The sequence below is a fragment of the Rhipicephalus sanguineus genome, chromosome 3 (genome assembly GCF_013339695.2).
Source record: "Rhipicephalus sanguineus isolate Rsan-2018 chromosome 3, BIME_Rsan_1.4, whole genome shotgun sequence".
Taxonomy (NCBI): Eukaryota; Metazoa; Arthropoda; class Arachnida; order Ixodida; family Ixodidae; genus Rhipicephalus; species Rhipicephalus sanguineus.
Window position 1 is genome coordinate 208,771,577 of NC_051178.1, and position 24,892 is coordinate 208,796,468.

The following is a 24,892-nucleotide window of genomic DNA, read 5'->3' on the forward strand; positions in this document are numbered from 1 at the left end:
TCTTCGGGGGAGAAGCGGGGATTTCATATCACATGACAATGACGGCCCACACTGTAATCCGTGGCTTTGTCATCATGCGATTCGCAATCCCCGCTTATCCCCCGAGGATTTCTCCCCCTCGTGAGTACCCCTTAAAACACCAGCAAATATTTTTAGTCTGCTGGAAGCTATATGGGATGGGATGGCAAGGTGGCAAGGGCCCACCCAGAAGTTATGTTGGTATGCGCCACGACCTTGGACATTTTGTTTTGTTCTTTCTTTCCAACCGCTGACCACTATACTTCTGGTTGAGGCGATGCTTTCTTGATGTGCAATGGGCACTTGAGCTGCATTGCTGGCCTTGCATCACTATGCAATTGAGTGTACACCACCCACAAAGACCAGTCAGTGCATGCAGCATCCGCGGCATCTAGCTAGCATGTGCACTTGTGGCAGCACTCCATGGAGGTGGTGGTATCTATGCTACGCAGCAGATGCAGCTGCATGCAAACAGTAGTGTGTATAGCACATTTGCTATATACTAGAGCTGTGCGAATAGCAAAGTTTTGGGTGCAAAGCGAATTCGAATATTGAAGTGCGAGTGCGAATCGAATCAAATATTTTTCTAATATTTCCAGAATATTTTTCGAATACTTCGAAGCAAAATTGCCGGAAAAAGAAGTTAGAGAGGATTCCTAAGCATATTCTTATGAGATAGCAACATGAAAGTTTCTTTTCGGTAGGCTGATGAAGCACTGACGGGGTGGTGTTTCATAGTTGTCTTATCAAGAATGCGGCAATGTAGAGGCCAAATTCTATTTATGTACATGATTTGGTGCAACCGAAGTGTTGTTGACAACACTTTACACGTGATAGGCAAAGATGCCATTTGCTCAGACTCTCCTCCTCTTTCAACTTCTGTGGAAGCCTAACTGATGTGGCGGACAAGGGTGTGCTCCCTTCAAGTCCAGAGCTCCAAATCTGCCTCGTAGACGTCGATATATAAGAACATCTGAAGTTTTGGAGGCTAAAAAGCTTCGGCTTCCCATTTTTTGGACTTCCTGCCCAAATTTCAGGTCCAAAACAGCATTTTTTGAGCCCCCACCTCTGCCACATCTTTCATCTCCGTGTTGGAACCAGCATTTTCTTGAGTTAGTACATTTGCGACCGTAGCAGAGCTTGAAAGGCAACTTTGCCGCAATACGAGAGTGTAATGAGGTGAAGCATATTGAAACTCTAGGGACCACTTCCAATCGGACGTTGACTGTGTCGGCAAAGTTCGACCGTAACGGAGCTTGAAAGGCAGCTTTGCCGCAATACCGGGTTGTGATGAGGTGAAGTATATTGAAAATCTAGGGGCCACTTTCAATCGGACGTTGACAGTCTTGGCAAAGTAACGGAGCTTGAAAGGCAGCTTTGCCGCAATACGAGAGTGTAATGAGGTGAAGCATATTGAAAATCTGAAGGGGTCACTTTCAATCGGACGTTGACTGTATTTGTTTTTTGGAAGTTCGAATAGTTCGAATAGTAAAATTTCAGTGTGAATCGAATCGAATAGCAAACACTATTCGAAAAATATTCGAAATTTCGAATATTCGCACACCCCTACTATATACAAAAGAGAGCCTGAGTGCAAGCTTGTGCTTCAGCTGTCCATTCTGGCAGAGGTGAGTGAGTATGTGGTGAAGACGAACTTTATTCTGCACCAGCTGATCAGCGGATATTAGCCAAATGAAGATTGTGCATTTTGAAGTGCTGTTGATTAGCTCATTAAAAAGTAGTGTCTCCCCAAGCACTGTTTTGAAATCCAAGGCCCACTTGTCTATTTTTTTTTAAGTGTGGGTGTTTATTATCGTGCTGGTTTACCTTGCATTACAGAAAGAGGTGTCAGACACGGACACGGAATCAATGAAAATGGTGCACCAGTTGTTGCCTCTCACCAAGCAGCAGTGTGAGGTGATCGCCTGTGAGCCGATGGGCAGCCTCATTGATACCAAGGGGAACAAGATTGCTGGTTTTGACTCAATAGACAAGAAGCAGGTCTGCAATGTTCTCTCCTTGTCACATAGTGTGTGAACATATGGGAGGGAGGTGCGTGAGTGTATAAGACCAAGTGGCGGAAGTGTTGTGGTGGAGGGTCCAGCTCAACCATGAGTGGGGAAGGGAACGAGGCGCAGGGGAGGGATGGACGAAATACCGTGATGATTTTGTTCAAGAAGTGTTATTAACTGAGCAGGACGTTTGGAGTGTTGCTGCACACCTGGCAGATGGGTGGCTCTGGTGGCCCTCAGTGTGTCATAGTATTGTTGGCCCGTGCAAGTGTTTGTGCTTTGCAGGTGAAGGAAGCATTGTGGCAGCTGAATGCGGTGAGGAGGTACGGGCAGGATACATGTCAGCTGTCGCATGTCCCTCAGTCTAAATTGAAGCTGTTTTCTGTGTTCATTGCGAACAGTCCTTAGTCAATACAAAATGGGCCACACAATAGTGCTGTTTGGCATCCAAGTCTCAGTGAGCAAGCTAATTTCTCTGCATCCTCTGGTGTACTAGTACCAACTCCGAGATGAGATCTAAGACTGTGTGTATATCCATGCATTGTGAAAGTGGTGTTTAGATGGGGAGAGGTAAAATGTGTGCAAAAATTTGAAGGACCTCTTGGCTGTCTGAACCAGTATGATGGTGTATGATGATGTGCAACAGGTCAGCGACGGCTTTTAGAAATAGCCAGTATCTCTGTATTTCTAGGTGTAGCCACTGTCTAGTGTCTGGCAATGTTTCTTAAGGAAAGATTACCACCGTTGGGGTTAGGGTGCATGTATGAGCAGCACTGACATGTCCAGTGGAGCGTGAGCAAATCTCAGATTGCTGTCACTCGCAGAAATGATGTGCTAGTGCATTTATTTATCATAAGCCTCCATACAAATGCTTGAAACATGATGCCTACACAGATGAAATTATCAAAATAAATGAAAGGTTCGTGATTTTTGCCAAGTTTTATTATAATCATATTACCAAAGCTTCCTTAATTAAAGTATGCGACTGTTCTGGGTACGTTAAAGCATTTCATACCTGTAGACGTTTTGTGCACAGGTAGGACGATGGTGCAGTGAGACTCCTTAAACACAGCTCTTGGCCTGCTGCAGTAACGATCTTATTGTAAGCAGCTGTAACTTCATGATATGAGTGTTTGCATGTGACGTTTATCTCATGGAATGTAGAGTACTAGTGTTGTTTAAATGCATCAGTGTAGTTTATAGATATGGAGGTTTAATTGCACGTTAATATTTGTAGAGAAGGCATCTGTACAATTTGTATTTCGCATGAATGTTTGCTTCTTGTAGCTAGGTTTCACTACCCACCACATGCACATGGTAAGTTGACCTCCCCTACACTGAATAAACAAAAGGAAGCGCCATACACGGGAGCACATTCCATAACGAAAATTTATTAAAGCAGTCGCTCGACTGAGCACTAGATCTCACTAAAGTCGTCATCAAGCTAGCCCTTTTCGTGAAGTTTGATGCCCATGCACTGCTGGCTTTGAAGTGTGTCCTCGGTATTCCTGTTTGAGAAGCAAAAACACTGGCTTCTTGCATGACCATTTTGTGTGCCGCTAGCAGAGACGGATCGTGTAGTTTGGTCATGTGTGGCATAAGCTGTAGTCCCAAACTTTGGCCCGCGAAAACTTTGGCACTTGGCGTCACATGTGAAACTGGTCACGCTGCAATTGCCACTGCCGTACCACATGTTCAGAGACTCCAAGCTTTCCTACCATCATGCACTTGTTTGTTTTTTTCAGCATGGAGAATAGCAGCCCTTTTGAATTCTGCTGTGATTCAATGCTGAAAGTTTCTTGGGTCAGGAGCACTCATGACATTGAAACATGACAATCAAGCACGACATTATCATGTGGCTGTTGAAACAACTGAGCCAGAGATCCAAAAGAGCCTTTAAACACTGTAAACTGACGAACAAAGTGCCGCTGTTTGCTATAGGAGTGCTGCTGCTGATTGGAACAGCTGCTGTTCCATCAATGATCGACACTCCCACATGGGCACTCCCACAAGTAAAAGTAAAAAGAAAAAAAAACTTTCTGAACAAGTGCCCAGAATAACCATATGCTATGGGTAGAGCTGGAAAGCAAAGAAAATGTTGTAACCATAGCTTAGCACCTCTGATTTCTCATTTGTCTTGTCATTACTGGTAGTACATGTAGTTTCACTCTCGGTTCTGAGTTGACTCCCCTACTTCAGATTTTCAAGTTTTAATACAATAGGTCTACCTATGATTGTGCAAATTCGGTAAGTCTCTCTTCTTGCCTGTTGCACTCAGGGTCTTCAAGTGGCTGAAAAACAGTGTGTGAGTCCTTGGGACTTGCTCGAAGGTCAGCGAAACCCAGCCCCACTTTCGTGGATGTGGTTTGGGGCAGTACGCATGGAGCGCAAGCCTCGTCTGGAGGAGATGCCCCGGGGCAGTCTTCTGTGGCACACACACTCGGCCCTTGCCAAGCCAGCTTCTTATTTCCTGGAACCACCGCCCCTGCCTCCCGAGGAGCTTTTGGAGCCACCTGCTGTCCTCGCGGCAGCTCCGCCAAATGCGGGAGTTGGTGGGCCTCACCTAGGTCCTCCCCCGCACTTGGCCCCGCCTCCACACCTGGCCCCTCCCATCACCTTGTGCCTCACCTGGCTCCACCTCACATGGGCCAACCCCCTGACAAGCATCTGCAGGTACAGTCAACAACAAAGCGCTGGTTCATACGAAGCACTTGCCTTCCTTCAGCCAGTATATTTATTACATCGGGTGTTTTCATAGTCTAAATAAAATGTGTAAACATTGAGTATTTTGATTGTGGCACTCCAGCGCATATGATTCGGACATTGCCTAGTCACCTGATACATGTTGTGAACTTGAAAGGCCTCGGATTACATTTTGTCTACAGTCAGCTTTAAATGTTTATGGACCATGCAACGCGAGAAAAAGTGGAATATATATTTTGGCAACCTGGGCATGCAGTCTGCTATTACTTCCAGCCTCTACTAATATATGCCCAAAACATGGCGTTGTAGTTTTACTGAGTTTGGTACAAAGTACTAGGAAACTTGAATTTTCTTACATTCTGTGGTTCGTAAGCATTTAATGCCAGCCATGTACAGCCTCCTAAATTTTAGTTTCACTTGAGTGTCAATCCCGGGATGCGGTAGTGCGTATGTCGGCGAGAGGCAATGAGATCAGTGGTATGGTGTGAAAGCACACCAAGTACATTTGAGTGCAAGTGCTGCTTGCTATGCTGTTTAGTTAGTCTGGGCATGGGTCATTTTCCCAATCACGATTGCTGCGAATTCGTTTGATAAATGCATAATAACAAATGAGCTTTGGACTATAGGAAAGTGACACGAAATCCTTTATAGGTGGCTTGGTAGTGAGGATTATGGGCATAAGTAAATCATTATAGTAAGGTAGGGTTTGCTGGTTTCATCCTTCTGAAATGGAGGTGTGCTTCACTTTCTATTTTGTATATAAACACAAATGCTATGGGAACATTCAATTTGAGGTTGTGTTTGAATCGTGGGCAAATACTGCCAAATGAATTGGTGATGTGTTTACTGCTTTTTTCTTTTTGTTTAATTCAACTCGCCAGATAACTTGCAAGAATTTTGTTGGTCCTGTTGGGGTCGAATAAACAGGAGTTGGCTGTATCCTGTTTCTTATCTCGGATTTTCCTTCTCTCACCAGATGCAGCTGCTGGAAGACTCCAAGCGAGCACTGCATGAGATACACAGTGCACCCTCACCACGTGGAGGTGCCAAGAAGCCCAAGGCCCAGAGGCGGCCTCGCAAGGCCAAGGGCCTTGCAGGGCAGGTCTGTTCCATACCCTCCCTCTACCTGGCATTGTGGCCAATTCAATGCTGCTACTGCGTGAAGAGTTGCAAGCTTTACTTTAGCTGCATTGCGCATCCAACTGCAAGAAACTATGTACTAGCTACTCATTGCCAACAATGGCCAGCTGACCTTTAACTTTTTTTTGCAGTTGGCTGCACATGTGGCCTCTAACAGATCAAAGACAAAAAACCGGGAAATGCTTTTGAAAAATATATGTATGCATGGACCAGGAAGTCTTGCTCTGCAAGACTATCAATAAAGTTGTTGACAACCAACGAGCAAGTCACGTCATCTGGTGCTGTCAGCTTTTTACAAAACCACCAGAATGGACAAGTCAAATTAATGCAAGGGACTTGTATCCTTAAAAAATTGCACACTTGGTGCACCAGACATTGAGCTTGACCATGTCGGATTTCCAAACAATCGTGACCGACCTGGCTGTTGTGACGACTGCTTCTATAGCTTTCTGCCAAAAAATCTTTCCTTGGTTTATGGCTGCCTTATTGTATTCGCGGATGGGCTAAGAATGTAAATTGGAAAGAAAGTTCTAAAAAATTGAGCTTTCTCTGCACTGATCTCAAATTTTTTTAGTGATTGATGAATTGTTTGTTAAAGACAATATTTGCTGTACATGTTCCGTTAAATTTTGATCTGTTTAACTGCCTAGAAAAAGTGAGAAAGTGACGAAACGTAATTTTTTAACTCTTTGAGGGTTTACACCGTACCTGTATGGCATCACCTAACAGACACCAAAGGGTTTTCTCCGTACATGTACGACATTGCCTGTATGTTTAAAATGCGTGCCTATTTCGATCATTTCTCTTGCATGGCATGTGCTGCCACGCTTCGGGAATACGTGGAATTTTTTTCATGTGCTGATGTCTCTCCGTTTTTTTTTTCTTTCCGAAGTGGTGCGCCGGCTTTCACTTGCCCATGCCAAGCGCAAGCGTGCGGTGCAGCTGGTTTCGATTTCGTCCTTCGGCCGGTTATCGCTTCTCGCGCCCGCAAGGCTGGTGGCTGTCTGGTTTCTAATCTTTAAAAGGATGACCGCTTGTTACAAATGATGCCGCTGTGGTTGCGTTTCTGGTTTTGGGGACTCATAAAAACTAACTCTGTCTCGTTGGCGATAAGATAAAGGATTATTATAGCTGTCTTAAAACAGCACGAAAAAGACAAGGACACAAGTAAAGAAACATTCAAAACACCACGAGCGCAGAATGTTTCTTTACTTGTGTCCTCGTCTTTTCGTGCAGTTTTAAGAAAGTTTATCGCAATGAACCAACTAGCCTGCCAGAACGTATTACTGAAGTTCATATTATAGCTTTTGCACTCATTTTGCTTTCCGGATGGGCACACAACCGCACAGTTTTCTTTCGTGCGCTCACTCACGCAGTTTGCTTACGCTGTGGAAGTGCGTGCCAGTTGCTCTGCTGCTAGTGAGTCGAGCGGCGATTCTTTCGATGTGGACTATTTCCCAAGTGTATTTTTGCATGTCTGTGAGCTGTGTTTAATACAACGCATAATTTTTATTTATAAAAAAGTCATATAAGTGTTTTTTTAATATTTTGCTTGATGTTACTAACTAATAAACCATGTGTATGTAACAACAGAAAAGATTTTTTCATCACATAATGGTCACACAAGAAATGTTAGATAATTTTTTTCTTAAATAGAATTGTCTGAAGAATTTAATTCAGCAATAAAAAATACTTATTTTTGAAGTGCATTTTGCGAAAAAGTTTGACCCTGAAAGAGTTAAATAAGGTTTTCTCGTGTATAAAATGTCAGTTTCCTTGTATTTTACCATGAAGTAGAATACACAATTGCTTTCTGCGAAATGTAAACTGATTTAGTGCTTCTCTTTAGTGCCTCTTGTTCAGTTTCATCTACATTGCTGGGTGCTGCCTTGATTGCAGGCCCCACCGGTCCGTGGCTCCCTGGCCTACCCCCCTGAGCAGCAGCCCATGTACCCCCAGGGACCACCTCCACCTCCACAGCAGTGGTACGGACAGCAGCCACCACCCATGCAGCAGCCATCGTACTACGCACCCCAGCAGCCCTTGCCCCCAGGTGCGCCCCGCATTGCTCACGCTGCGCTGTCACCCCAGGAGGTGCTCATTCTGATCCCTACACCCTCGATGGGTGATGAATGCAATGTCACAGGCACGAAAAGGCGTGTCAGGCAGCGTGCCACTGACTCGGATTTCGAGTCTTGTGTAGAATGTGATTAGACTGTGCCACGTTGTACACCCATCTTGTATTGACCTCGCTAGTCTTGACGTCGGTTTGCAGTGTGAAGGAACACATACCTTGCAGTTATGCCATAGCATGCACAAGTCAGTTGTCCCCCTTCCTTTCCTCCCCAAAAAAAATTTTTAAAGAAATGGCTTGATGTGTTCAGTTATTACCTGTGCCGTACGGGTTGACTGGGGGGAATTGGTGATGCATGAAAGTTAAGATGTGATTGCTGGCAGTGATATGACTTTTAAAAGGCTGCAAATAGGAAACAAAATGCACTAGTAACAGATTCACTGATGCATTTATTGAGAGCCAGATCTTAAGTTACATTTATTTATACATTCTATCTTTAGACGTAGTATCTTGATGCTCTCCATGTAACCAACTTGAATAGGAACACATAGCATAGCAAGATTCTCGATTCTCTTATTGTGCTTCAACATTATTAAATGTGTATTCTTCTTGATTTAGTGAAGCAGTCTTTTATTGAGATTTTGGTTTATCCAAGTTATTAGAAATCGCACAGGAACACATGTAGTCCAAGCAAAGAGGGAAAAACAGTGCACACTAGGCTTGTGCAAATAGTGCATTTTAGGTTCAAAGCGAATAGTGATCTGGTCAGTCAAATTCGAATAGTATATATCACATATTATAAAGAAAAATGAGCATATTTGTTATGACCCAACTAACCTGCTCAATATTTTTTTTGTTGAAACAAGGCATGTGCAAATGTCATTCTTTTTGGTTCAAAGGAATTGGAAGCAACTTTGAATAGTAGCAGGATTTGACTTTCAGTAGAATGCTAGTGATAACCTGTAAGATATGTTAGGTTTTAAAATTTACTATACTTAGAGCAGATAAGCCGTGTATAACCAGCTTTTAATCTTAAAAAATGATGAATCGATGTGAGCGTAATATGTTCATTTAACCTTTAAGTGGAGCTTCGCGAAAGTGTGGATTTCACCTGGATAGGTGTATTCAGGGTGGTAGAGCACCCCTTCACTGCAGTGAAACACCTTTACAGGGGGTTACATGCGGACTAATATACAACTATTCATTGATTTCGAATACTTCGAGATTTTCAATAATTTAAATTCGAATTGAAGCAAATTCGAATACTGTAATGTTTGTTTGAATATTCAAAGTGCTCGAATAATTGCACAAGCCTAGTGCACACGTTTTAGCTATCCTGATTTTTCTTCTACAATTCTGTGTCAAATTACGAAGACTTGTAAAATTGATAAAAATGGTTATTGCATACACGTGCATAAATTTCTTATATACACATATCTTGGAGCATAGTGGCCTGGCTAAGTAGCAGCTTTAGTGGCACTCTTCCAGCTTGTACCAATGTTTATAATAAACATAGTTTGTCTCTGTGTATTCCTTTTTACTTCTAAGGCAGAGAGAGACAGTGGAAAGGCAAGGAGGCTAACCAGGTAGCACCTAGTTTACTGCCATACACTAGGGGAGGGCAAAGTGGGCAGAAAAATACGGAAAGGCAGACTGAAGGGAGAACTAGTGATGCACACACACAAACCCATGACAGTGTTCACTGCTCACTTGCTGACAACTCGGATGTCTTTAGAAAATGCAACAGTGCTCTTATGGCTTGCAGTGCTGATGACGGTTGAGGCCACAAACTAAGTATTTTTAACGCGATAGCGTTAGAGAGCTCGTGTCGCAGAAATTACGGTGTCGGCGATGATGTTGGTGACGGCGTCGCTACCGATGCTTGTGAGCGAAAAATCGTCCGTGACTGAAAAATCGAGAAAGATGCAAATAAAATAAACAATAAGAATCTTCGGTCCTGTTGAGGATCAAACCACAAAGCCACAATGTTACTTGCAACTGCTTCGGAAAAAAACACTACATAAACACCATGTAGTGGAAGGAGTCTCCTTAATGCATTTTTGTTCGGCAGGTGTCACGACAAAAATGAGCTCATTTGGCGATTTGTAGGCACATTGGCGAGGCCATCAAACTACGTTTTTTGCGCGATGCCACGCTTCGAAAAAAGCCGGGATAGTGCAGCCATCGCCGCTAAAAACACACAAACTTTCAAACAGCTCCAAAAATGGACAACTATGTCCATCTAGAGGAAAACATATCAAGCCAACGCCTGCTTTCTAGAGGAGGCGTTGATCAAGCAAACAGCGAGCGTTAGATAATGTGCTGCCATCTGTGAGGCATTGTGAGAAATATGTCTAGACTCTTGCACAAGGGAGTGCTTTAGATCGAAAACCTGTACCATTACTATAGATGCATCGCGCGCGTGTCTGTGTGCGTGTGTGTGTAACAATACACATTAATAAGTATGCACTTAGTGGTTGAAGTGCGCACTAGGGGCCGGATTTCGCTATCGCATTCAACTCTTAAAGGTGGAGCTTAAGGGCCCCCAGTTTTTTTTTCAGTGAATGTTCTGTTGTCCAGTCTGTCTTCCTTTGTTAAGAGAAAGACTCTATACAGTAATTTCTCGTTAACTTGAAGCCGTCAAATCCGGGGAAAATTTTGAGATAAGTTGTATTTCGAGTTAAGCAAAATGCCGAAAATGTTTGCCCAGGTCACTGTAAAAGAAAAGCGAGTGCTGCCAGGAAAATCTCCACTGCACGAGACAGCTACCGTAGTAAAGGCACAAGAATTCGGAGGGAAAAAAAATTTGTTACCGAGGACCAAAAAACTGCATGATGCTCGCCTCTTTCGTGTTCGCGTTCGAGAAAAGCGTTCTCCAGTTGCTCAACACATCGCATGAGCCGTTGGTCGCCACCGCTGCATTCAAACTTGTGAAGTAAGCGCAGCACATTAAGTGTTTCTGTCGTCGTAGGCACTTCTCAAGGCTCTTCCTCGTCTGCATGGTCATCTGCGTCGTTCATGGTCATCTCAACGATATTGGCGTCCGACAGCATTTCGGTAACGGGGAGGTCCGCCTCGTAGAGCGCATACACCTCAAAGGCGATCTCGCCGTCTTAGTATCGCCCACGCAGCCAGCTGCCTTGCGCACTTCATTGCACAGCTCATCACAGCCGCTGAATTCTGCGCCAGTGTCCTCTTCGATCGATTCCGGGGCGCAAGGAAACCCTGCATGGTGCGAAGCAGTTAGCAGTCGGTGCTGCTTCGACGTCAGGGAATTTAAATGCTCGAATGCGCTTCCACTTGCTTGAGAAGCTTTGCTCGAAGCCTTCCAAAACCTTTTGTTTGTTCTTAAGCACTGTCGAGAGGGTTGACAAAGAGATGCTGAATTCTTTGGCGATGCACGACTTGCTTTGACCTGCTTTTTCGACTTCCTTGATTAGCGCGACTTTTCTCTCCAACGTCAGAGACTTGCACTGCTTTGGGCTGGACATCTTGGTCGATATTCGGAAGCGTCCGTTGCACAGACAACTCACTACTCAGCAAAACTGAACTCAAGGTGCGTCGTGCGCAGATCGCGGGGAAAACAAAGAATACCAGCTCGCACATGGAAGGGCTAGGTTGCGTACTGACGGGTGCACACTGCACACGCCGCCCACCGCGCATAAGTTGCGCGCGGGTGCGCACACGTGATCACTCCCACAGTTGCTTGACAAGGCTGATAGGAAATGGTTGCGTCCGCGGGAATTTCAAATTCGCCCTTCACGACCGCGTTCGGCACGTATAGTAAGAGCTAAGTGTTTGCACGGAGCCCTCGTTTCCTGTTGGGAGTGGACTTTGACTTCTGCCGTCTCGGTCAAGATTTCGAGATATCCGTTGTTCCCTCCAGAAAACGTTTCGAGATAAGAGGGGGTAAATATATAGCACCTATGGGAGGTTAATGCACGGCGAAAAAAAGTTTCGACTTAACTGAGATTTCGAGATATGTGAGTTTGAGTTAACGAGGGTTCACTGTATATGAAGATATTTTCTGCTGTCTTGTCACAATCACAAATGCTGATCGAGACACTGTCCGTAATGCCTATGCGGAAATGGTAGGCATTTGTAAAGCTAACATTTAACCACAAGTGACACAGTATAGTTAAATGACGTTAAGGTAGGCAGGGCAATAGTCGAAGCTGCAGTGAAAGACCAAGGCAGTGCATTCCAGGCAATTTCAATGTGGCTATGTACTGCAGTGAACAAGTGTGCCTTTGAATTCGCCACGCTGCATAACGCCTGGACCATGTCACAGGCTTGTGCTGAGCTTGTCTTGTTGATGTTCCAGCTGCTTTCTGTGCATTGCTTAAGTCATTTCTCGAGCCTCAGAATCGAAGTGTACATATGTGTATATTGCAGAGTGTTCTGTCTTTTCTAAATAGGGATATACCAGTTACGATTGCAAGCAGTAAAGTGCAGAGCACCACTGATTCACTAGCATTTCTCTGTAGTGCCACACATTGGACAATTACCGGGTTGCGCATATTTCTTTGCAGTATAGATTGCTTCTTTTTCACACTATTTAAGAGCAATTTATTCTATGGAACAGCTTGGAATATTAGCAGCTTTTTGGAGTCGCTAATTTAGTCCTTGAATGTATGTTTGGCAGTCTGCATTGCCCCGCAGCATATCTGACTGCATTAAGTCTGCCATTCTTTTTCATGCTGCAATAATTGACTGCAACAGCGTGCATGCATATGTCAAATATTAATGATAGCCCCGCTTCAACCCTCAAACCCATCCTTGCCCACTTTACTGTCCTTATCCTCTCTCCCATCCTTGGTCTCCTGCCCATTTCCTGGCTGTTCTTCATTTTTTAAAATTGCCTGATTTTTCAACATTTTCCTGTCTTATTATTTTTTCACTCAAAATCTTGTGCCTATAACAATAACTTCTACTTGTATTTGAATTGCTGAATGTTATCTGGAAATATTGCTCATGTAAATATCAAAATTTTTTCCTGTATATTATGGCTTGTTATTCTCACGTACTGTGATGGTTCATTTTAAATAACATTTTCTTTTTTTTTATGTGTGGCCCCTCACTTTTCTTCTTTTCTCTTTCTCTTTGGTTTCATTGTTTCTTCAATTTCTATTTTATCTTACTTCTCTTCGTTCTGCTTATCTCTGTTTTTTTGTTTTGTTTTGTGCCTTTGCACACCACCATTCCATTGAAATGCCTTCTCTTGCCTTCTTTGTACTTGCCTCTATCCTTCCATGCTTCTCGATTTCCTTCTTTTCTGTCTTCCTTGCGGCACACCTTCTTCGTGCTACTCCGGTCTATTTATCATCCACACACGCTCAAAATCTGTCCCTACGCTTGATGCCTGTCCATGTTTGTTCTTTGTTGCTGCTTCTTTCCTGGCATTTGCACATTCCATTTCATGTGTCATTGTAACATTTCTTACTTGTCCCAAACTATCTTACCATGGCCAACCTTGGCATTGTCGGTGTCACCTATGTTTTTCATTTGCTTGTCTTGTCACTCTTTCCCGCTTTGTTGCTCAACTGCATTTTGCTGGGTCACATTTTCATTGCTGACCCGACACACCTTTCTCATCATTCCATTCTCTCCTCTTTCAAATATCCGTGAACATGTTCACTCAACTTCCCATTCCCTTAACGTTTCTTCTTCTTTCACTGCTGGGCCTGCTGTGGCCATAATATCGCTGATGTTGTCTATCCAATTCCTTCACTCTCTTTCAAAACTTTCCTGTCACCTCGTGACCTCTCTTTGTACTTGTAACATTTTTGCCTTCTTTATTTTGTCTTGGATTTTTTGTAATCGCACTATGTCGTCAACAACCTTCTGCGTTCATTTCACCGCATTCCCCCCACTACCCGTTGTGCAACACTCAACAACCTTTTGTTCCTGTGCTCATCTGGTTTTCCACTTCTTCCTGCTGCACTTGCATTTTTTTTTCTGTTGTTCCTCTGGTCCGTCCTACTTCCTCCTTTCTTGTCCTTGGGCTGCTACCTCCCTCCCCCACCCCCTGCCCTCCTTCTCGGTGCTCTGTCAGGAGGACCCCGCTTCGAGCGCCAGCTTTCTCAGTCCAAGGCTGCCCTCAGCTCCATGCTGCGAGCTCGTCACCCTTCAGCACAGTTTCTTGGTGGGCCGCCCCAAGGAGCTCCCCAGGGTCCACAGGGGGCACCTCAAGCCGCCATGCAAGGTCCGGTTGGTGGACCAGGAAGCACTGGTGCACCACCATATGCCCCACCAAACATGGACATGCTGCAGAAGCAGCAGCAGCAGCGCCACCAAATGATGATGCGCCAGCAACAGATGCGCCCCCAGGGCATGGCCCCTGTGAGTGTTGATTTAACCAGCTCTTGTTTACTTCACTTGTGTAGACTTGGCCATACAAGCATCATACCAACACTGTAGAAGAGTTTCATACCAGAAAGAAATGTGGTCCTAGTGTCTATGAGTGTTGCAGGTATAAGAGTTACAACAGCATCAGAATGATGGCTATTTTGCATATTTGCCTAATTTTTCTCGTCATGACTTCAAGTAACTGTGGCTATTACATACCGCCAACTCTTTCAAATCTTATTTGCGTTCTAATGCAGTGACTGGCAGCAAAATAATGGTTATAGTCTATGCATGCATCCATGAATGAATGAATGAATGAATGAGAAAGGAAGAAGGAAAACAGTGCTACAAGCTTCTTGTTGAGTAAGGCTCGATGGCAATGCACATAGCATATTACCTATTGTCAAACCTTTGTTATGTATATCAAGTGCCCTTATCACTTTTGGCATTCAATTCAAACATCTTGCTGGCTGTAGAAAACAAAATTAATGAGCACTTTGTCATCTGCCAGTAAATAAGGCCGTTTGGAGGATGTACTCATGATGCGTGTCTGGTGGTAGTTCTTGACACTAGCTGTTGGTGTCTAGATTTAAAACGCATAACTAACAAAGCTTCCATTATTGAATGTAACATACATTTTCTGATATATTGCAAATAAACGATCCAAAGTAGACTAACTTTTAGAAAAATGAAATATGCAACTTTTCCTGGCAAAGTGCAGTGCATGTAGATGTGAGTTGTGGCTTTCACTGGTTTCTAGAACTGCTGCCCTGCTATACAAACTGTATAAGTTCATCTAAATACATCAAGTTCTTCTAGGTTAAAGTATCTTCGTTTGGCCAGCCTTTACGTTGATAAGTAAATTGTGGTGTTTATGCAACAAAACTGTGATCTGATTATTGGAAATGTCGTAGTTGGAAACTCCATTAATTTCGAATGCCTGGAGTTCCATAACATGTGCCTAAATGAAAGCACAGAAACTAGAGCTGTGCGAATAGCAAAATTTTGGGTGCGAAGCGAATTCGAATAATAAAAATTGAGTGCGAATCGAATCGAATAATTTTCGAATATTTCTCAAACATTTTTCGAATAATTCGAAGTGAAATTACAGAAAAAGTTGCAGAGAATTCTTAAGTATGTTCTTGTGAGATAGCAACATGAAAGTGTTTCTTTTCGCTAGGTTGATGAAGCGCTGGTAAGGTCAGATTTCATAGTTGTCTTTCTTATCAAGAATGAGGCAATGTAGAGGCCGAATTGTATTTATGTACATGATTTGCTGCAACCAAAATGTTGCCAACAACACTTTACACGTGATAGGCAAAGATGCCATTTCCTCAGCCTCTCCTCCTCTTTCAACTTCTGTGGAAGCCCAACTGATGTGGCAGACAAGGGTGTGCTCCCTTCAAGTCCAGAGTTCCAAATCTGCCTCGTAGACGTCGATATATAAGAACATCTGAAATTTTGGATGCTAAAAAACTTCGGCGTCCGATTTTTCGGACTTCCTGCCCAAATTTCAGGTCCAAAACAGCATTAATTGAGCCTCCAATTCTGCCACATCTTTCATCTCCATATTGGAACCAGCGTTTTCTTGAGTTAATACATTTGCGACCGTAGCGGAGCTTGAAAGGCGGCTTTGCAGCAATACGGGGGTGCGATTAGGTGAAGCATATTGAAAATCTAGGGACCACTTCCAATCGGACGTTGGCTGTCTCTTGCCTAAGTTCGACCGCAACGGAGCTTGAAAGGCAGCTTTGCCGCAATACGGGGGTGTGATGAGGTGAAGCATATTGAAAATCTAGGGACCACTTTCAATTGGACGTTGTCTCTTGCTTAAGTTCGACCGCAACGGAGCTTGAAAGGCAGCTTTGCCGCAATACGGGGGTGTGATGAGGTGAAGCATACTGAAAAATCTAGGGACCACTTTCAATTGGACGTTGTCTCTTGCTTAAGTTCGACCGCAAAGGAGCTTGAAAGGCAGCTTTGCCGCAATACGGGGGTGTGATGAGGTGAAGCATACTGAAAAATCTAGGGACCACTTTCAATTGGACGTTGTCTCTTGCTTAAGTGCGACCGCAACGGAGCTTGAAAGGCAGCTTTGCCGCAATACGGGGGTGTGATGAGGTGAAGCATACTGAAAAATCTAGGGATCACTTTCAATCAGACTTTGTCTTTTGGCTAAGTTCGACCGTAAGGGAGCTTGAAAGGCAGCTTTGCCGCAATACGGGGGTGTGATGAGGTGAAGCATATTGAAAATCTGAAGGGGTCACTTTTAACCGGACGTTGACTGCGTTTGTCTTTGGGAAGTTCGAATGGTTCGAATAGTAAAATTTCAGTGCGAATCGAATCGAATAGCAAACACTATTCGAAAAATATTCGAAATTTCGAATATTCGCACACCTCTAACAGAAACACTTTTCCATTTTGCCCCCATCGAAACGTTGGAGCTATGACTAGGATTGAAACCATGAGCTCAGCAGCTTGCCATAGCCACTGTGGGGTAGTGGTGGGTTGGTTAACAGTGCCATGTGCGAAGCAGTGTCCGAGGGCCTGAAAATATGATTGCTCAGTCGCAAATGGTGTCATGAGAGTTGTTGCTTGAGAAAGTAACGTGACAGTGATTCGGGCTACGTTAATTGGTTCAGGCTCATTTTTTAGCATATCTTGAAGTGTACTAGCTGTCCTTAAAGGGACCCTGAAACATTTTTGACGATATTGTATAAATGCATTGAGCCAGTAAAGCAAGCCCTAACAATCATTTGCAGACCGATTTAAGCTCTCTGCGTCAATTGTGTAATTTATTACAACACCTTAAACATGTGAATTGCTACAGATTGCAGCGGCTCAGCCAGACGAGTTTTCAACATTTTGCGCCCTTTCTGCGTAGCATTGTTGAATGTTTCATAGCACCGGTGACCGGTCTGATTGGATATGTCCAGTCTACGTCACTAAACCTCGGTGGGCAGCGAGTGTTGTCTGCCTGTGTTACGTGCTCCATGTTGACGTGAGCTGCGCGACAGTGTTTATCTCGAGTTTTCTTTACTCAGACACCATGAATTGCACGAGCTGAGTTGTGTGCCACAAATCTAGTGATTGGTGACTTGTAAAGCTGCAACATCGTGTAAGGTTTGTAAGGCATCTGGCGAGCAGTCGCTTCAGCACGTCGCTGTAGCGAGCATCGGGCTCTTGTTATCCGATCAACACCAGGATACATGCGTCTGCGGCTGTAACTTCACTCCTGAAGTTTACTTGTTCTCAAATACTTCTTGTTCGTCGGCATGCTTTTGCAGATCATCGTCGTACGTGAGAATAATATAAGAACAGCTGGTAGTGTGGCAGCACCCGGCAGAGCAGATCTCAACCACTCCATGCGCTTGTCTCTGTTTGCTAGACGTTGCATGCTGATCGTGTTGCTGGGCGCACTCGACGAAGCTCAATCTGTTGAGTGCACTTCGGTTGCCAGCGATGGCTGGCTGTTTGTTGAGTTTAGGAGGCAAAGCAATGGCGAAAAGGAGGTTATAACTATAATGGCCTGTAGCTGCCTTGATACACGGTGCGTCGCTTAGTTTGTGGTGGGAATGATTTGATAATGATGTAGCCTAAATGCTAACAAAATTTCAAAAACTGTTTCAGGGTCTCTTTAATGCTGTCCTGTCTGCCTTTCTTAACCTTTTGTCTGTGTGCTGGTGTGCTTACAACTGTGCCAGAAAAGCAAGACAATGCTTAGAAATCTCTGGAACTGTGTCAAATCTTTCACAAAAAATGTATGAAACAGTAGAGTGTCTCAACAACAGTACAGATAAAAAGAACTGGGAGAGTGATGTTGCATTGAATTATATACAGTAGAACCTCGCTGACATGTTTCTGAAAAAAAAAAAAAAAAAACACGAAAAATAAACATACTATCTGGGAAAACGTATGATTTGAATCCAGTAAAAATTGAGTCTGAGAAGCCCATTTTGAGTTGCAAGGGCAAAAAGCATTTATTTCTTAAAAACATAGCAGTGGGCTTTTTGATTTTCAAACTTCTGGCAGCCAGAGGTTAGCCAGCTAGTTCCGGTTCTGACAGAAAACAACGTCGTGGTCACGTGTGTTGAAATCAGGGTGTCGGAACAAAATGTTATTCGTTTCAGTTTTAGTTTCGTTACACCGCAAAAAGTTCCGTTTCTGTTCCAGAACGAAAAAAAAATCTTCCGTAACTGTTCGTAATGTTTTTTTTTGTGTGTGCAAAAATTTGAAGTTAAGGTAATCATAAAAAAACATTGAATTTGTGATATAGTTACTTGCCCTCCTCTTAATTAAGAAAGCAGGACAGAGGTAAAACACTTTCTTCCCACGTTCCTCAGAGGAGCGGAAGTGACTGTACCACGAATTCCTACCAACTAGCAGAAGCCAGTATACCCTTCAATCATAGTATATATTTTCTCAAAAGTCAATTACGACTTTTTTTAGTGGACTCGATGCTTTGTGTCAAGGGAGTGAGCACGATCTCAGAAGCAGCACGTCATTGAGATGTGCGAGACCGCTGTTCTGATAAAAAAATCGCCAGGCCTGCACGAAACACGCAGCGCAGTCACAGCGAAAGCTGGAAGAGCGGCCTTTCTAGAACCCATTGTAGACTCTCTTGGGGCAACTAGTACAAGTACACATGCAAGGTACCCACTACACCATAAATTATCGTAATTTTTCTGAAGTAGCGAAGCACCCACTATGCCATTTTTCGTCATTCTTCAGAGAATCATGGTACCCGACACATCATTGAGGCATTACAGTAATACCTCGTTAACTCGAACTGGCATATCTCGAAAAATCGGCTAAGTCGAAGTTTTCCGCGGTACCGAACAATTTCCCATAGGTGCAATGTTTATTTCGAAGTATTCCCATGCCCACTTTCGGTTATCTCGAAATTTCGACTGAGAATGGAACCAAAACTTCGCCGCCAAACCGTTTCACAAAATACTAGCGGCAAAATGTCATACGTTTCACAAGGTTTGCGCGAGGCTACCGCGTTTACGACGAAGTGGACACTGTTCCCGAAAGTAAAGTCAGAACCTAGCAGCATACCAACTTTGTCGAGCAACCCTCTGTCACGTCATGTGACGCTATAGACGTGCACATAAGCAGGCCCTGCAAAATAGCTCGGGTCGTACACGTTTTGTTTACCGTCAGAGATGCGATTTCAGCATTTTATTTACGCAAGGCACGTCGCGCAGATTTTTTCGTCGGCCGTGCGATGTGGTGAGGATAACGCCACCAAAGCAAAGCAAGTCACTGATGCTGCAAAGAAAGATAGCCCTAATCAAAAAAACGGATTCGAGGCTCGAAGTTTCCGGACGTCAAAACGGCGCTGAATGTGTGGCATCGTGCGAGAGGAGCCCCTTCCAGTCACATCGACAGATAAGGCCGATTCTCTGGACTTAGCGGTGGGATAAACTGACCTAGCCTGCAACATCGGCTGGTTTGACCATTTTCTTAAGCCAAACAACGTGGCGTCACGCACAGTGACGCCACAATGATGATCGGTACAGTGACGCACAATGATCGGCACATGCGATGTGTTAAGCAACTCGAGAAAGCTTTGCTAGGTGCAAGTGTTACTGAGAGGCAGACCAGCCTTAGTCGGTCTCTCTGCACTAAATAAAAAGGCAGTGCCGAAAAACACAGCTGGTTAATAGCGCTGGTATGTCATTATTTTTCTTCAAAATCTTTACAAAGAGCCAGTTTGGCGCTCCTGCTAAGAAACTGGTCAGTAGGGATAACGTTTCTGGATAAAACTGAACTTCTCAATGGAATTTGCCCAGCTTTGCTTATCTCGAAAATCTGCTTATCTCGAAATTTTTTCTGGTTTTTACTACTTCGAGTTAACGAGGTATTACTGTATGTGCATTTTGTGCTGTGGCTGATGATGATGAATTATGGCTGAGCCCTTTGTAACGAATTGAAAGCATTCAACGACTGACTCATTGTGTAATTCGCATTGCGTGACGCCAGGTTGTTATATTGCTCTTCTGCCATGCCATATTACATGTGTTAACACGATTCCTTGCCCGACATGATGCCTGTATAAAGTATTTTTGCGAAGGAGTTGCATGTACCAGCGTGGCACTGTGGTGGAATACTCGACTGCCATGCAGAGGGCGCTAGTTAAAATCCCATCCGATCCTAGAAATTTGTTTCTAATTTAATTTTTTCTTATTTCAAGCGATAGCGGTTACGGACACCAGCGGCGACGGACAACATGGCGCCAACATCGGCTGTTGTGATCTCATAACAGTTTTCGCTGTAACAAACTTCAGTGCTGACAATGCCCTCTCCACGCTGGCCTGCGTGACAGGCGCGCAAAAGTCCACTTGTGTTAATGCAAACATCTCTGGCTTCCACTGTTTTCGTTTCTCGCACAATTTCAACATATCCTTGCTTTGGAATTCCTGCCTGAGGTATGCGCTAATGCTGCACTCTGAGATATGCATAATTGCTCACGTTGCATGACCTCAGTTGTTCCGGATTGCCAAGTTTTCTCGTAAACCAAAAAACGATTTAAAAATTTCTGTTTCACTCTGGAACGAAATAATAGATAAAGTTTCGGTTACATTTTTGTACTGGTCAAAAATATCATTTTTCTTTTCGTTTTTGTTTTTCGTTCCATTCCGACACACTGGTTCTGTTTCTAGACACCCGAAGATTGCAAAATCTAACGCTGGGGGGGGGGGGGAAGGGACAGCCAACGCAAACGCTACCGCCATGGCAGCAAACGAAATTTTACCTCGCGTGAGTGTCGGTTCTTTCTGCATTGCCCGCTTGGAAATATGTGGCTAGGTTTGCCGAAGAGCTGAAGCGATATTCTCAAGCACACGTAATTGGGATACGATCACATACGTTCGCAAGTTCACGTGTGACTTGCCCCGTTTGTGAACAAAACTGCTGCGCCGCTAATGACTTAACAAGTGTAACTTTGTGCATTGCATGTAACAATCGCGGTACAACACTATGCGATATCTCACTACGAAAGTGATAGTGTCCCCGAAAGCGACAGCTGCCCGCGGTTATCGCGTACTACGTCGCACACACGCGCTGATCAGTTAGCGTGCTTTCTTAACTTGAGACATGTGGCGGTATGTTCGCCGCCACTCGTAATTGCACCATCTCGCATGGCGGAACGAACTTTAGAAGATAACACCAAGTGTAATGGCAAACGAAGGTGAAGTCCCCAAGCGCCCGCATTGTAATCTGTCGAGTTCTTACAAAGATGGTGGCGAGCGTGCATTGTCTCTTTTTGGCGTCTGATAGCCAGAAACCTTCCAGAATTCTTCTAGAACAAATTTGTCTTGGCCACGGAGGAAGGAAAGAGCTGCCATGGTCCTGGCAGGTTCTGGCGACACGCGGGTGGACAAAACTGTCCAGCCAGAGAAAAATTAACGCTGTCTGGAAGTGTGCCATGCGGTGGGTGAAGCAACCCGAAAATGAACGCGCTCTGAGAGAAAAGTGTGGAGGAAATGACGTCTTCTCGGCCATACATACTGGGCACAATGCCGGCGTTGCTATGGTTACGTGGCACGGCGTTTTGTGCAGCGGTGGCAGCGTGTGCGCCATGTGCACTTCGGTAGGTCTCGTACCGAACCGTGGCGGACTGGAGATGTTCGACAGCATCCACTCTTTTTGCCGCATTGTTAGCTCCGCAGTGTTCTCCTGACTGTTGTTGTAGCCATGGGGTCTGAACGAAAGTGTGTAAAACGAGTACGTATCTACGTACCGTGCTGTGGATGAAGGATTTGCAGTGCTCAGCGAAATCACAAAATGAAACCACTGTGCTACAGAAAAGACCCCCCCCCTTTTTTTTTAAGCAGTTTGAAGATTTTAACGGCCAGCGTGACCGCCTGCCTTTGGTTCTGTGTGTGGTTGACAGAGCGCTGAGGCAATGGCTGAAGAGGCGATTGAGCAATTCAGAGAAGACATGGAGGGGGGAAATTAGGCACGGCGCAGAAGCTGCCATCACCGTGCGGCCTAGCTGTGCAAGTACACGAGAGGGGCTTTTCTGCACACCTGAATGAGAGTTTCTGGCTGCAGAACGTATCATGCTGAACGTTGCTGCTGAATATTCGTATTTTCTGGGTACATATTAACTTGAACGTATTAACACATAGCTCTATTGGGTTATTTTTAGTTTTCACAATTGCGAGCATAGGAGCCGGGAAATCGTACTAAGTAAGAGCACATCAACGAGGTTCTGCGGTATTAGAAAAATATGTAGCCGAGTCATTCAAAAAAATTTGCAGTGGCTTAGCTCGGCTATGCCAGGATATACGTAGCGTTAGCAAAGGTTCAGCTGATTATTCTTAGCTTTCCAGATTGTCTAGGATTATTAGCCTTCTTCTGTTCATTCTTCGTACGCTGAACCGCTAATTGCCAGGCAACTACTTCGAGATCTGATGAGATAAGCTTCTCGGCTCTTCTGCGCCGTGGAGCAGCATTTGCGCACTCCTTCTTCACGGCATTACCCACCTGCGAACGCCAATCAGAGGTGCTATCAAGCGGCCTCAGCGCAGCGTCAGACGGCGACTGCACAGCGACGGCGAATAGCTGCGCGCGCGCCGGCGCCACTTAGTCTGTGACGTCACTCCTCTCGAATGCGGCGCAGACTAGCAGCGGCGAGCCATGCGCGGCGGTGGCGGAGTCCGCGCGCGCCGGTGCCAGTGTGTCTGCTGTGCCTACGACGCCACTCCTCCCAAACGCGCAGACCAGCAGCGGCGAGCCGCGCGCGGCGGTGTCAGAGAACACGTGAGATGCCAGCTCCGGTGACCCAGCTGTGTGACATCACTGATCCTCGCGCATGTGCAGCATGGCTCATGACCCTCCACGCGAAATCGGCTCCGGCTAGGCAAGTGTAGCTAACGCTACAAAACAGCAATAGTAATAGTAACAGTCAGTAGAAGTGTAAACTAAACAAGTACGATCTTTGGCATCCGCCAGTTACAGCCCATTTGAAGGATATGCTCATGATGCCTATCAACGAAGGAGGGAGGATGGTTGGATCATGCATGTGAAGATGCAGCATTTTCACCAACTTCATGTGAATGACGATTTCATTTGATAAAGTTGTCCAGAATACCTCGCAAACATCGCATTGGAGCCTGTGCAAGAAGTAGGCTTGTGCGAACATTAAATTTTAGGTCCGAAGCGTATTCGAAGCGAATAGTGATTTGGTCGAATAACTTCGAAGTGAATTCGGATAGTATATATCACATATTATGAATAAAAATGAGCGTATTTGTCATGACCCAACTAACCTGCACAATATTTTTAAAGTAGAAACAAGGCGTATGCATATGTCATTCTTTTTGGTTCAAAGGGAAGTGGAAGCAACTTTGAGTAGTAGCAGGATTTGGCTTTTGGTAGAGTGCAAGTGATAACCTGTAAAATATGTTACGTTGTCAAATTTAGTATACTTAGAGCATATAAGCTTTTAAACTTGAAAAAGGATGAATAGATATGAGGGTTATTTCGAAATCCCACATTATTCAATAGATTTCTGCAGTCCCGTATTTTGCAATGTAAATTTGAGTGGATAATTTGAAGCGGCGTTCAGTACCAGCCCGGTTAACTCGAAAACTTTAGGTGCCATGTGCCAATTCTCGCTCCCGATATAGCCGCAAATCCGCAGAAACGATGGCCCTTAGGAGCCACAAGGCAATGTAGTGTAACGATACTAATGAGTGACAAGTTGATCGCCCCAGCCTTGCTGCTACCAGCAGCGAAAGGGGAAAAAAAGGGGAAAGAAAGGGGGAAAAAAACAGTCTCGTGGTCAGCGGAAATGTGTGCCTGCGGAAAAGAAGGCGTGCTTCACTGCGAGACAGCAGTGACACGTGGGCAACATGATGCATGCTTCTCGCAACGCCAGCGCGTCATGATTTACCCATTCTTTCTGGGAAAATAGAGAAATTAATAAAGGACCATCTGACAGAATTCGTGATGTATGCGAATCTCCGATTGGCGGTTGTTCCGGCAATTTGCGCACTTGCACTGTGGCAGAGTTCTTGCCTGCAATGCCCACTTCGAAAACTCAGCTCGAAAACTTCAGTGATCATGTTTTCCAACCATAACACTTCGCGAATTACGTCACACTGGTCACTATTAAATTATTTTACCAGAAAGAATGGGCGAATGGTTGCATCATGACGCACTAACGCTACGAGAAGCAGGTAACATGCTGCCCGCGTGTCACTACTGTGTTGCAGTGAAGCATGTCTTCTTTTCTGCAGGCGCACATTTCAGTTGACCACGAGACTGTTTTTTCTTTCCTTTATTTTTTTTTTCTTGCACTGGCAGCAGCAAGGCCTGCCGTTTGCCCGGTTTAGCGGCAAAATTGGGACTGGGTGTTGCTGAGAAACATAACCCTTGGAGCCGCAAACTAGCAGGCACAGCAAACGACCACCTCTGATTACTTTCAGTAATTCAAAGTTTCTTGCATCCCGGTTTTTTGCTTGGTTATTTCAAAAACCCGCTCAATTAGAAGATTTTTCACAGTCCCAGTGACTTTGAATTAAGGTATGTCCCCACCTTTTTGTAAACTTTTTATAATTTTATTTTAAAAGGGGCTTATAAG

At 44.5% G+C, this 24,892-nt stretch overlaps 1 protein-coding gene across 1 annotated transcript in view; it reads left to right on the plus strand.

The window, feature by feature from the left end:
* The window catches only part of LOC119388189 (mediator of RNA polymerase II transcription subunit 12-like protein), a 125,523-nt gene that overhangs the window by 81,190 nt on the left and 19,441 nt on the right, over nt 1–24,892 (plus strand). Inside the window, exons 34-39 of the mRNA XM_049413857.1 lie at nt 1,858–2,019; nt 4,309–4,544; nt 4,634–4,703; nt 5,710–5,835; nt 7,773–7,926; nt 14,006–14,289. Coding sequence (XP_049269814.1) covers nt 1,858–2,019; nt 4,309–4,544; nt 4,634–4,703; nt 5,710–5,835; nt 7,773–7,926; nt 14,006–14,289 — 1,032 coding nt within the window. The remainder of the gene's footprint in view (nt 1–1,857; nt 2,020–4,308; nt 4,545–4,633; nt 4,704–5,709; nt 5,836–7,772; nt 7,927–14,005; nt 14,290–24,892) is intronic.